At 37.8% G+C, this 13,728-nt stretch overlaps 2 protein-coding genes across 2 annotated transcripts; both read left to right on the plus strand.

Annotated features, from left to right (window-relative positions):
• The first annotated feature begins 996 nt into the window (after nucleotides 1-996).
• Nucleotides 997-6,521, plus strand: LOC104897394 (hypothetical protein). The gene is made up of 9 exons (XM_010684261.4): nucleotides 997-1,312; nucleotides 1,954-2,027; nucleotides 2,914-3,016; nucleotides 3,594-3,691; nucleotides 3,860-3,990; nucleotides 4,076-4,184; nucleotides 5,355-5,546; nucleotides 5,623-5,759; nucleotides 6,145-6,521. The coding sequence occupies exons 1-9, from the start codon at nucleotides 1,081-1,083 to the stop codon at nucleotides 6,428-6,430; spliced, it is 1,362 nt and encodes a 453-aa protein (XP_010682563.2). The 5' UTR covers nucleotides 997-1,080; the 3' UTR covers nucleotides 6,431-6,521.
• Nucleotides 6,522-10,137: 3,616 nt separating this feature from the next.
• Nucleotides 10,138-11,097, plus strand: LOC125498480 (uncharacterized). Its single transcript, XM_048646696.1, has one exon. It carries the CDS (start codon nucleotides 10,138-10,140, stop codon nucleotides 11,095-11,097), a length of 960 nt encoding a protein of 319 aa, XP_048502653.1.
• Nucleotides 11,098-13,728: the final 2,631 nt, after the last annotated feature.

Genomic DNA, 13,728 nt, shown 5'->3' on the forward strand with positions numbered 1-13,728 from the left:
TATAAGTTACTACTTTATAACCATATAGTTATTGATAAGAGCTCACCCGAACTCTTTATTTCGGTTAGGATTTAGTTCTCTCAAATCCACTCCTACTCTTGACATAAGGGAGTGTCAATTCATCTCGGAGATGTATAAATTTTGAAAATCAAGTACATTTTCATAAATATATTATTATTAATATTAAGTTTTACTTATTAGATTCCTAAATTTAATATCAGTAACATTTTATTTACGAAAAAAATCACTTAAATGTATTTAAATTTGAACATCTCCGAGATGAATTAGTATGTTCTCTTTGGCATCCTAGCCTCCCCTCTCTTTTTCTCTCTCTCAAATCCTAGCCTCCCCTCTCTTTTTCTCTCTCTCAAACCCTAGCCTCCCCTCTCTTTTTCTCTCTCTCAAACCCTAGCCTCCCCTACCCTTTCTTCATCAATTAGGGGCCGCCATGGATGTTTTCATCCATTGTAAGCCCTTTTCCCCCTTTTAATTCCAGTTTTTAATTCATTTTTTTGTTTTGTTCAATAAATTAGTCTCTCTTTATGAGAGTTTCTCAAACCCTGTTATGTGGTTTTTAGTTTCTGTTTGGAAATCTCTTTCTCCCATATGGGAGTTGTGAGTATGGTTTTTTTGATTTTAAGTATGAGAAATTATTCTCATTGGTTGAAGTTCGAGACTCAACATGAAGGTATTAGAATCTCGGATGCGGTCAACCTGACTCGATCAAGAATGTTCTTCCCAAACTATATTAGAATGATAGACTTCCTCATCAATAGCGGCTTGATTCAGCAAATACAAGAGGGTTGTGCTGTATTGTTCGATCTGGTTCATTGTAGTTTCTTCGAAGACGAATTTGATTTAGTCTTGTCTACTTGTATCTTGTTTTACTTTAATACCTATTATAGATGCAGTTTGACTTTCAATTTAATGAAATTTCTCTTTCAAAAAAAAAAATGCTCCCTTTGACAAAAGATCTAACACGACGTCGTGTGCTTGTTCTTCATCCATTTCAGCTTTTAGTTACAGTTGGAATAATAAACCCTACTCTACTCTGCAACCTTTCTTGTTCCCACAACAAAAATGGAGAAAAGTTGCATTTGGATAAGGCGTATTGTGGTGGGAATTAATCCTCTGCATCTCACCAAAATACCCTCTTCAATCTCCATCGTTCATTCATCATCTTCATCATCTTCATCATCATCAACTCTAATCTCTCTCTTCTCTCTCCCTCAACGCCGACGCTCTCTTTCTATCACTGCTTCTTCTCAATCACTTTCTTTCTCTTCCATTGATAATGACACCTTCACTTCAAGTAAGAAACTTTTTTTTTAATGTTTTTCTGATAAAAATTGGATTTTGTTGGGTTTATTTAATTATTTATTTGTTATTATTATTAATACTTCCTCTATTTCGAATTACTCGCGACATTTTGAAAATTACACTATTCATCAATGAGGTTTGTCCATGCATTATTTACTACTCCCTCCGTCCCATAATATAAGTCCCCTTTCTATTTTGGGAGTCAATCTTTAAAAAGTTTGACCAAATATTCTTATTAATATATACAAGAAAACATATCCGTGTGAGATCTTGTTGGATTCGCCATAATATGTAGTTTCATATTATCAACTTTTTATATTTTTTACTAATACGAAATTGAAGATAGAGAAGGTCAAAGGTGCGCCTTGAAGACTGTGCAAAAGAAAACAGGACTTATATTTTGGGACGGAGGGAGTATTAGATAAAATCAAATATTATAATGCAGTATGTTGTTGGATTCGTGTCGATGTATTTTTTTAGAAAATCAAATTTTTATACTTAATAATTAAAGATATTAATAGTCAATATAGTACATCGGTAAGCGTGAACGTCAAAAAGTTTAGCGAGTAGTTTGAAATGGGGAAGTATTATATTTTTAATTTTTATGTTGAGATATCTGAATTTGTTTTGTAGGAGTTGATGAGATAAAACCCAATGAAGGGAATTCAAAGACTTTGTTGAAAGGAATGAGATATGATGAGCTTGAAGTATGTTGGGTTCATTGCTTGAATTTTTTCTTTCTAAAGTTTAGGAAAATTGGGTTTTTATGCATTATTTCAATTTTGTATCAATTGTTTGTTTTGCTTTGTTAGAGAGATTTCTTTGTGCTAAGATTAGCTAGTAATGAGGTGGGTGTAGGAGTATATGGTTAAAATTTTGGTGTTTTGTTGGCAATTTTACATTTGTATGTTGTTTGACACTAGGACATTTCAATTTATTCTGAGATTGGGAGTTTGTTAATAGTTTGATTTGCTCCTTGATTCGAGGCGTGTATCTTATGTTGTTGTTTGGTTCATGAATAGCGCGGTTTGGTGTTGTATAACACTAGGACATTAGAAATTAGACTGGATTTCGTAGAATTCGTATAGTTCCTCTGACCCTTAATTCCATGCTTGTATGTGAGTTGTCTTTTGGCTTTGGTAAGAGAGTAGAGCATCTTTATTTTGATGGCATGTGACAATGTCAATTACATGTGCTAAATGAATAGTACTCGGATGCACCAACAATTCTCAAAAAAGTATGTAGATGATATCATATAAGAAGGTGTATGTTTTGTGTTCAATCATGAATTACGTAAATTATAGAAAACCAAACTACATGGGATAGTTTAATACTTTATTTTGGATGAAGAAGTGAACTTTATGATGGTGTAATCTGGATTGATTGGAATCACTTCATCAAGTGACTATTATCTGTTGTCTGAAACCTGAAGCATTCTTATACAATCATTGTGCCAATGTATGTACTCCTAAGTTTAAATGCTCAATGTATGTTGAGCTTTGAGCCACGATGTGATCAAAACATGCAACTTGTTACCTTTTGGTGTAAACTTATGATTGATTAATCTCTTACTATGATGTTTGCTTTTGACAGAAATGGGTTCAGTTACATGGTTTTAGGCCGGGTCAGGCTATGATGTTATGGAAACGTCTCTATGGTGACAATATCTGGGCACATTGTTCTGATGAACTGGAAGGTGGTTCGCATAAAATTTATAAATGTCCTGCTTTTAGCCTTCTTATTTTTTTCTCAAGCTATAAAACAACTATTCCTTTCTTTTGAAGATAAGGCCATAGCCGACTTTTGTATCCAGATCTTGTTAGTTTTGACCATTATTTCTTTTATCAATGTAGTTAAAGTAGCATAATGATTAATTTCGAAAGAGGATTTTTTATACTTCTTCCGTTTCAATTTAGTTGTGACACTTTCTATTTTAGGAAGTTTCAATTTAGTTGTGACACTTTTATTTTGGGTAATAACTTCTCTCTATCTCTCTCCTATTACATGGGACCTTTTTATTAGCTTTCTCTGTCTCTCTCCTCTCCAAAAATTGTCTAGGAGTCCGTGATTTTAAAAGTGTCACAACTAAATTGAAATGGAGGAAGTATACAAATATAGCAATCACATCTTCGACGCTATATATTTTTTGAGAAACTAATTGCTAAAGTTAGTAAACTCAAAACCAAAAGTAACTTAATATTTTGAAAAATAGAGTATTAGTTTGGTTCTTTCCATTAAGCTCTCTGTTGACCAGTTGATTTGTCATCCTATAGGTTTAAACAAAGATTTCAGAAAAATGTTAAGTGTCCATGCAGATTTTAGGGCGTTGTCTCTGAAAGATATCCGCACTGCATCTGATGGAACAAAAAAGGTGAAAAAGGAACTTTCTTGTTTGTGCAATTGCGATGTTAGCTTAGCTATGCATTGGAGTGCCTGTTGACTGTTGAGCCAATAAAACGTTCTCTGATATTTCCCATCGTCTGTTTTTGCTTTACATAAAAATCTTCTCATTGACCCTGAAACTCACAGGAGCTTGCAGATTTTATTCACATTGGAAGATGGACTGGTGATTGAAACAGTTATAATCCCTTGTGATAGGGGACGAAATACAGTGTGTGTTTCAAGTCAAGTGGGTTGTGCCATGAATTGTCAGTTTTGTTACACTGGAAGGCAAGCTTCAATATAGTTTAATTCAAATGAATTTTTTAAGTCAGTTATTGTCCTCTCAGCTCCTTTTATGAATTTTTCTTTGCAGGATGGGTTTAACAAGGCACCTTACTGCCGCTGAGATTGTAGAACAGGCTGTGTTTGCTCGGCGATTGTGCACAAATGAAGTTGGGTCAATTACAAATGTCGTCTTCATGGTAAGTGCTGGAAGTAAGATGGATAAATAATTGCTTGTATTCGTTTCGTGGGTTAATGTTAACTTGGTATGCTTAATTCTAGGTATGATTCTATCAGTGAAGTCCTACCTGGGGTGATATATCATATATGGATTGCATACTGAATATTATAGTCTGTTTAGGTTTGCAGAGTGACTAAAAATTGTCTACACCATCAACACCATAATTACCCCAATGCCTGTAAAAATGCTCCCATTTTAGGCAAGATAATAGTCAACAACATCAATTCCAACATTAGCTTAATGCTCTAAAATGCTCCACCTTAGGTTGGGTGACTGTGGTTCTTATATGTATGCAGCTTTACTGCTGCCAACAGAGAGGTTGTTTTGAAATAGGAAAAATTGACGATAGAAGTCTCAACTTTGGGTGATAATTTTTAAAAGGCCTAAACTATTGATTAACCTGTGTAGGTCCCAACTTTAGGGGGTATTAACTTTTAGTGGGTCTTAGTGACTTGAAATTGGCTTAATAGGTCATAACTTGTAAAACTTGCGTTACACCAGAAGGGTTAATTGAGGGAGGGAAGTAGGAACTAGGTGAGATATAAAAAAAATCGTCAGTTTTAAGTCACCGAGGCCCGCTAAAAGTTAAGACCCCCTAAAGTTGGGACCTACACAGGTTAATCAATAGTTCAAACCTTTTAAAAATTATCGCCCAAAGTTCAGACCTCTATTGTCAATTTTTCCTTTGAAATACAATAACAACAAAAGCATACTACTTCAAGACCTGGTTCAAAAGTTGAGTTAATATAGCTTTTCGTTATGTTCAGTAACTAACATGTACCTGTCCTAAGTCTAATGCACTGTGACCTAAAAATTTGTTTGAATACCTGTCCTAAGTCTAATGCTCTGTGACCTAAAAATCTTGTTTGAACATTTTTCAATGAATTATTGATATGGTTGGTTTATCTTGCTTGCCTTTTCAGTTATAATGATAATATGATTCTCATTTATGTAAACATAAATGGTCAAAAATAGGTCTGTGCAAAGCAAGCAACATCTTTTGCTCTAAGTACTTGATTTTAGAAAATGTATGGAACATATTGCTTTCACTGATTGGTTTTATAATTACCTTTTTCTGCCTTGTAAGTAGTCCATCTTTTCAAGACTTTTCTAATCTGTATTTGCTTAGGGTATGGGGGAACCACTTCAAAATATAGACAATGTAGTTAAAGCATCAGACATAATGGTAGATGATCAAGGGCTCCAATTCAGTCCTCGGAAGGTTACTATTTCAACCAGTGGACTGGTCCCACAACTGAAACGTTTTCTTCATGAAAGCACTTGTGCTCTTGCTGTTAGTTTGAATGCTACAACTGATGAGGTAATGTACTAGAATCCCAGTCATTCTTTTCATACATGGTCTTAGATAGTTAACATCTTGAGGAAAAAGCTTTCAGGTGAGAAACTGGATCATGCCAATAAATCGGAAGTATAACTTGGAACTACTTCTTGGAACGCTTAGGGAGGAGTTGCGACATAGACATAATTATAAAGTTCTATTCGAATATGTGATGCTTGCAGGAATCAATGACAGGTTAGTTCCTTTGTGCTTCACAATGTCAAATAGTGTGCCGGATCTGCGGTGCTCCATATTTATTTTGTCTTTTCTCTCCCCCTCGGCCCTCGCCATCAGCAAATGTGTACCAGATGGACGATAGTCAGACCATGTATTAGTAAAACATTAAAAACAGTTACAAGTCTGAACAATAAGATTAAATGGTTCTATGAAAGAGATAAAAAGAAAAATGTTTAAAGAAAAGATGCACATATATACTCAAAAGTTTAGCAAAATGTAAAAAGCTAAGTGGTTTGGTCAGACTGTCTAAGAGAACACTAGTTGCTGGTTCTGGGGGGTTTTTGATCATACATCTGCTATTTGGCTGGTACTTCATGAATAACTTCATGTTTATTCTCTGCAGCATGGAGGACGCAAAGAGGCTTATTAATCTTGTTCAAGACATTCCGTGCAAGATCAATCTCATCCAATTCAATCCTCATAGTGGGTCTCTCTTCAAGCCAACCAAGGAAGAGAAGATGATTGAATTTCGGAATGCCCTGGCAGCTGGAGGTTGCACGGTCTTCCTGCGCCTCAGTAGGGGTGATGATCAGATGGCTGCGTGTGGCCAACTTGGAAAGCCCGGGGACTTTCAGGCTCCCTTGCTCCGAGTTCCTCCTCAGTTTGAGAAAATATTGAACACCGTCTGACTGTAGACAGTTTACACCTTCGAATAATAGTCATTTCCTTGTATATTCGACAGCAAACCTTTTGATATTTAAAATTATTATTTTCTTTTTATCACGGTACTATAGTATATGAAGTATTAATGGCATGAAAATTTGCTAATTATATTGAAATGCTAATAAAATTACAATTCTAATTTCATTTTTCCCAAATGATCATTATTGTATCATTGTAACGTATGTAGGTGCCAGGGGACCAGGATTCACAACTCTATATGAGGTGCATCTATTGTACAAGTATGTCAACAAATAATAGTAATAGGGAGTGAAGCTGTGAAGGCAGTATTATTAGCATGTTTATGACTTGTGAGCTTGCATAGTATCCTTGAGTAATCCTTGGCCAATATTCGCTGTATTGCCTTCTTTTTAGCTTCTTACATTTAGATAGAGATAAGTAACATGTGCTGATTTGCTTAAGCTTTGTAGAATTCAAAAGGTAAAAAATGGCAACACTCTCAGAATTAGGACTTCCTTTTGGATGCCTTTTCCCTTTTATTGTCATCCACAAAAGTTTACTTTAAGATTTCTGACCTTTCTGTTACGAAAATTTAAGGATTTTTTTGGTAATGACCATTTTATTAAGAGATTATAGACTAACCATTTTATATGACTACATTTATTTTAAACAATGTTAAGTTTCATAAAAAAAATTTGCCAAAGACTTTCCCTTTGTTTTCTTCCTCAATTTCCAACATTCTTCCTCGTCAAAGATAAAATACGTGCTTTTGGATGATCCCGAGGCACGAGCATCGAAGACCATGGAATGCCTCCTAAGGATATGGGAGGTCAATTTAAGAACTCTCATGGCTTAGAGCAGCCATATAACGGCTATCACGACCATTTCGAGGACGCATCGGAAAAGTATAAATGGGGTATTTCAAGGCATTCTAATGCAATGCAAAGGGTCTCAAACACCCGAGAGATATTACAAGTGATCCCAGAGCTCCCACAAAGGTTTCAGGAAAAAATTAAGAACGCACCTAGAATTCAGAAGAGGCCCTAAAACCGCCGATATAGAAAGTCGTAGTACACGATTTAAAACGTTCCCAAGGCCCGAGCATGTAATGTCTCCTGGGGGTACAAGGTGTCATTCCAAAGGACTTCCATGGCTTGTAACAGATATATGACGACATTCACAACCATTTTGAAGCTATTTCAGGGTTGCATCGGAAATGTATAAAGTCTAGGGGTATGTCATTGGAAAGAAGTCATGTGGCTTGGAACGAATATGTGGATGCCTTTAGATTCATTGCGAGGCAATTATGGGTTTCACGAGAAATGAACAAATGGGGTGCTCAGAGGATTTTCGAGTCAATGAAAATGATGCCACGTACCCGCGCAACGTTACAAGTCACGTTGGCACTCCTAGGAATGTTTCGGGAGGAAATATGATTAGGCCCGAGAAGGTCCAAAAATGACCCAAAAACAGTCAAAATTGAAGGTTATAATACACGTTTTGGGACTTTCTCGGGGTCCGAGCTCCGAACGCCACGGGATGCATACTAGGGACATGGGAGGTCATTGGAAAGAAGTCATGTGGCTTGGAACGAATATGTGGATGCCTTTAGATTCATTGCGAGGCAATTTTGGGTTTCACGAGAAATGAACAAATGGGGTGCTCAGAGGATTTTCGAGGTAATGCAAATGGTGTCGAGCACCCGCGCAAAGTTACAAGTCATGTCGACACTCCTATGAATGTTTCGGAAGAAAATATGACCAGGCCCGGGAAAGTCCAAAAATGTCCCAAAAACAGTCAAAATTGAAGGTTAATACACGCTTTCGGACATTTTTGGGGCCCGAGCTCCGAAACACTACGAAATGCCTCCTAAGGACATGGGAGGTCATTGGAAAGTAGTCATGCGGCTTGGAACGAATATGTGGATGCCTTTAGGTTCATTACGAGGCAATATTGGGTTTCACGAGAAATGAACAAATAGGGTGTTCAAAGGCTTTTCGAGGTAATGCAAATGGTGTTGAGCACCCGCGCAAAGTTACAAGTCATGTCGACACTCCTATGAATGTTTCGGGAGAAAATATGACCAGGCCCGGGAAAGTCCAAAAATGTCCCAAAAACAGCCAAAATTGAAGGTTAATACACGCTTTCGGACTTTTTTGGGGCCCGAGCTCCGAAACACTACGAAATGCCTCCTAAGGACATGGGAGGTCATTGGAAAGTAGTCATGCGGCTTGGAACGAATATGTGGATGCCTTTAGGTTCATTTCGATGCAATTTTGGGTTTCACGAGAAATGAACAAATGGGGTGCTCAGAGGCTTTTTGAGGCAATGCAAATGGTGCCGAGCACCGGCCCAAAGATACAAGTCTTGTCGGCACTCCTATGAATGTTTCGGTAGAAAATACGACCAGGTCCGGGAAAGTCCAAAAATGTCCCAAAAACAGCCAAAATTGATGGTTATAATACACGCTTTCGGACTTTTCCTGGGCCCGAGCTCCGAACACTTCAAGATGCCTCCGAGGGACATGGGAGGTCAGTGGAAAGGAGTCATGTGGTTTGTAATGAATATGTGGATGCCTTTAGGTTCATTTCGAGACAATTTTGGGTTTCCCGAGATATAAAAAATCGGGTGTTTAGAGACTTTTCGAGGCAATGCAAATGGTGCCGAGCAACCGCGCAAAGTTGCAAGTCATGTCGGCACTCCTATGAATGTTTTGGGAGAAAATACGACCAGGCCCTAAAAAGTCCAAAAATGTCCGAAATCAGCTAAAATTGAAAGTTATAAAACACACTTTTGGACTTTCCCGAGGCCTGAGCTCCGAACACTATGAGATTTGTCCTAGGGACATGGGAGGTCATTGGAAAGAAGTCATGTGGCTTGGAACGAATATTTGAATGCATTTAGGTTCATTTCGAGGCAATTTTGGGGTTTCACGAGAATTGAACAAATGGGGTGTTCAGAGGCTTTTTGAGGCAATGCAAATGGTGCCGACCACCCGCTCAACTTTACTAGCCACGTCGGCACTCCTAGGAATTTTTCGGGAGAAAATATGACAAGGCCCAGAAAAGTCCAAAAATGTCCTAAAAACAACAAAAATTGAAGGATAGAGCCTTCAATCCGATCATATTATTTGCCAAAAACGTTCCTGAGGGTCAAACACGACTTATAACGTATCCCGAGTGCTTCGCACCCTCTGCATTGCCCTAAAATGCAACCGAACCACCCATTTATGATTTTCTAGTGCACCACGAAATTTCCCCGTAATAGTCGTAAAAGTCGCAAAAGTTGTTCCTATGTCCGTTCTTAGTCGTGGGAGTCCTTTATATACCCTTCCATTTCCCCCACGTGGCACCACACGACCTTCGGTAGACTGGCTCCAGGAACGTCCAAAACCTTTTTGAGATAACCGAAAACGATGCAGTATAACTAGCACTTGGAACAAAGAAAATCGTAAATTTATCGTCGAGACTCGAGTAAACTGATGTATACTTTAGCATAATGTCAAATACATCGGTAAAATAAACTTCAAAATATACACAGTATTACATTTAATTAGTAAGATGCATAATGCAAAACCTCAATTTATTTACGGTTTTTTCTCTCTCTTGATTTAGAGCGTCTCTCTCTAAAATTTTGATCACTAGAGAGTATCCTTAGGTCTCTGACCTGGGGACTCTGGGAGTCAAATTTTAGAGTTCATCTTTTGTATTAGTCCATGCATTCCAGAAGTATCCAGGATCCAAATTGGTTAGAGGATGAGCAGATCATATCAAATGATCAGGGTATGGAAGGTGTTAAATCTCAAGCGATAACTACTAATATTAGCTCAGACAGGGTATCATTTAAAGAAATTGTTACTAACTCCTCTCAATGGTTCTCTGAAGCCAAAGCAGTTTATCTCAATTCCATGGAATGGGATGAACCTGAGATTGAATCCCCTGCTGGGGAGAATGTTGTTCAATTTTCTAAAGAAAAGCTAGCCCAACTCCGTAAGCCATGGGGCCTCGCGCTTATGGGGAAATGTTTTGGAATTGCAGTTAGGCCTTCTTTTATGACTCAAAAGGTAAGGTCTATTTGGAAACCCCGAGGTTCATTGGAGGTGATTGATCTAGGCAAAGAAACTTACTTGTTTAGATTTGGTCTGCAAGATAATTATGAGAAGGCCTTATTTGGAGGTCCATGGTATATACTTGATCATTATCTCATGTTAACTCAATGGCAACCGAACTTCAGACCTACTTATAATCCATTCAATAAGCTGGCGCTTTGGATTCATCTACCAGAATTGCCTGTTGAATACTATGACAAAGAAGCCTTATTTACTATAGCAAGTAAGCTTGGTAAACCAATTCGTGAGGATTATGCTACAAATCACATCACGAGAGCACGATATGCTAGAGTCTGTGTTGAAATCAATCTAACAAAACCTATCTTATCAAAAGTATGGATAGGTAACCAATGGCAGGTAATCCTTTACGAAAATCTTCATTCCTTATGTTTCCATTGTGGTCGCATAGGACATCAGAAAAATCAGTGCATTGAGTTCAAAGGAAAAGCTCCTATGGAACATTCGGATCAACAAGAGGCAAGGAAAAAGAATGAAACATATGGCATGCAGAGAAAGTATTCCATGAAAATACTCCAAGTGCCTCAAATGAAAATCTGCATGGAATGACACATGGCCCAAATAACCAGACGTTGCAAAATAGACCCAAAATTCTTCCTAGCCCACAGAATAGTTCAGTTCAAGATAGGTTAGGTGAGGAATATGGGCCATGGACTATGGTATCTCACCGTAAGAAGCCACCCGCTAATTTTTCTCAAGCCCAAAAACAGCGCAATAATCTAAAAGATAAATTACCTACCATTGTCATTCCTCCCGTATCTCCCGAAACCCGAAAAAAATTTAATAACTCTTCTTCTTCCAAAGGTGTTGTCACAAATAATTTTTGGAGAGTTTTGGAAGGAAAAAATAATGGGCAGCTGAAGGATTTTGATAGAATCGATGCTGATTGTGCGAATATCGAAGTGGTTCATTCCACTTCTGAGCCTGTTCGTATTTCGCCTCCTCTCCCTTCTTCCACTTCTTCTTGTTTGCCGCCTACCAACTTGAAACACATGGCGGACAAGTGTTAAAATAAATCTCCCAATGCAAGATACCAACATGCAAAAACCCTCTCTTCCCACAGAAAAATCCTCCTTATTGTCTTCTACCTCTCTTGAAAATGAAACCTCCCATGGAAGATCACTAGCCGTCTCCACCTGTATCAACAACTCCGTGAACAACTTCCCCCATCCCTCTTCTTCTCCCTCCTCCTCTCCCATCATCCTTGATTCCATCAATTACCCCAACTCGTCCACTGACCCTTCGCCATCCATTCTCCCCATCTTTACCCCCAAATCCAAAATTTCAGAATCTTCCTCGTCCATCACCTCCGAAATTGCTAAACCTATTTCCATCCCAACCTCAACCACTTCTATGGACATCTCTGGAATCTCCAATCACTTCAACCAAGATGGACCTAATGATGAACTCTCTAAAAACTATTTGCCCGACAAATCCCTCATTTCTCTCTCTTGCCGGTTCTCAAGGACCTCCAGATAGGGGTGTTCATTGTCGGATATCGGATCCGATCCGATCCGAAAATTCGGATATCCGAAAATTTCGGATCGGGGAAATTCCGATCCGAATCCGATCCGAAATTTTGGATCGGATCACCGGGTTTTCGGATCGGATCACCGTATTTTCGGATCGGGTCCGTTGAAATTTTTGAAAAATCCCGATCCGTATCCGATCCGAAAACCCGAAATTTTTTCCAGATACCCGATCTGAAATATCCGAAATCTTTAAATCGGATCGGATATCCGAAATTTCGGATCGGCGGATTTTCGGATCGGATATTTTTGCACACCCCTACCTCCAGAGATGGTGATAAGAGGCATGCAACCTCCTCCCTCAAACATTCCAACCTTTCCCTTGCTATTAAAAAGTCACGAACTCAATCTAGAGTCGACCAAGTTCAGCATTATAATGTTTCACATCCAAAGGGAGGTGGTCGACATCCAACTAGAAACTCGTCACTCACTATTTGTGAAGGAGAAACTAGAGATAAATGCCATGGTCAGTCCGATCAGTCTAATGGACACTTGGAGTCTGGGTATATCACAAATATGGAAGGATTGGGAAACCGAAGCCTCTTCCTAATTTAAAGATGAAGATTATTATATGGAATGTCTGAGGTGCATCGAATAATGCATTTGTTCCTCATGCATGGGATGTTGTTAGGCTTAACAAGCCTTCTATTTTTATCATCTTTGAGGCGAAGGCGGAGGAGTGTCGTGCTCGACAAGTGATAAGTCATATTTATATATAGTTTTTAGGTGCATTTAGGTTGCATTTTAGAGCATTTAGTTTCATATTTAGGTTCATTGTTGCATTATATTCTTAAGTTATGATTTTCTACTCCTATTCGGTATATTTTCTTGTTTTTGATGAATTTCAGGTATTGATAACGTATTTGGAGTATGATTAGCTAAGCTTGAGGATTAGGAGCACTTGGAAAGAAGCTACAATGCATAAGGATCATATGGATATGTCATAGTACGAGTTTGAGCAAAAACGAAGCGGAAAATCATTAGAAGAAATGTGAAAAAAGAGTCATGTCTACTCCTCTGATCATAACTTTTGATGTGCTGCTTAAAATCGAGTAATTCCAGCATATTTGGAAATTAGACTTGAAGATCTTTCCAACGATAGGTGGCACGCCCCGAGGAGACTTCTAGTCAAGGAGTTATGCCTTTCGGAAGATTGCACTGTTTCTGCTGGAATCTGCCACGCGTACGCGCGGATACTAATCCGCCTATTAATGATTTAATTAAGACTTTCCTTATCTTGTAAATTACTTTCCTAGTCATATTAGGTAACAGAATATTATTTAGAGAGGTTTTCATTTTTTTTCTCTCCCCTCCTCTCCCTTTCACGTTATTTTCTTATTTTCTAGGTTTTAGTTTTCTCTTCTCTTTTTCTCTCTAGTTTTTGGTTGTAAACCCTAGTTTTTATTCTTCTTCATTAATTCATGATTGCCTTTTAGTTTCTTTCATTGATTTCTTTGATTATGTTTTTCTTTGTAGATTTAGATTTCATTATTTATTTCATGTAGAGTAGTTTTTATTTCTAGGGTTTTGGGAATCCATGTTTATATGTATGATTATTGATTGATATTTATTCATGGTTTGATTATTATTGATTTCTCTAATTGATTAGTGTTTTATTGTTAATCTTGCAACTGATCAATTGTCTGATTAA

This window comes from Beta vulgaris, chromosome 6, assembly GCF_026745355.1.
Source record: "Beta vulgaris subsp. vulgaris cultivar EL10 chromosome 6, EL10.2, whole genome shotgun sequence".
Lineage (NCBI taxonomy): Eukaryota > Viridiplantae > Streptophyta > Magnoliopsida > Caryophyllales > Amaranthaceae > Beta > Beta vulgaris.

What these genes read in the sequence shown, in the direction of transcription:
- LOC104897394 (XM_010684261.4), top strand. Translation starts at nt 1,081, where the DNA reads ATGGAGAAAAGTTGCATTTGGATAAGGCGTATTGTGGTGGGAATTAAT. An exon ending in CAGTTTTGTTACACTGGAAG is followed by an intron (nt 3,991 to 4,075) that starts GCAAGCTTCAAT and finishes TTTTCTTTGCAG; the next exon opens with GATGGGTTTAACAAGGCACC. An exon ending in CTTGCAGGAATCAATGACAG is followed by an intron (nt 5,760 to 6,144) that starts GTTAGTTCCTTT and finishes TATTCTCTGCAG; the next exon opens with CATGGAGGACGCAAAGAGGC.
- LOC125498480 (XM_048646696.1), top strand. Translation starts at nt 10,138, where the DNA reads ATGCATTCCAGAAGTATCCAGGATCCAAATTGGTTAGAGGATGAGCAG.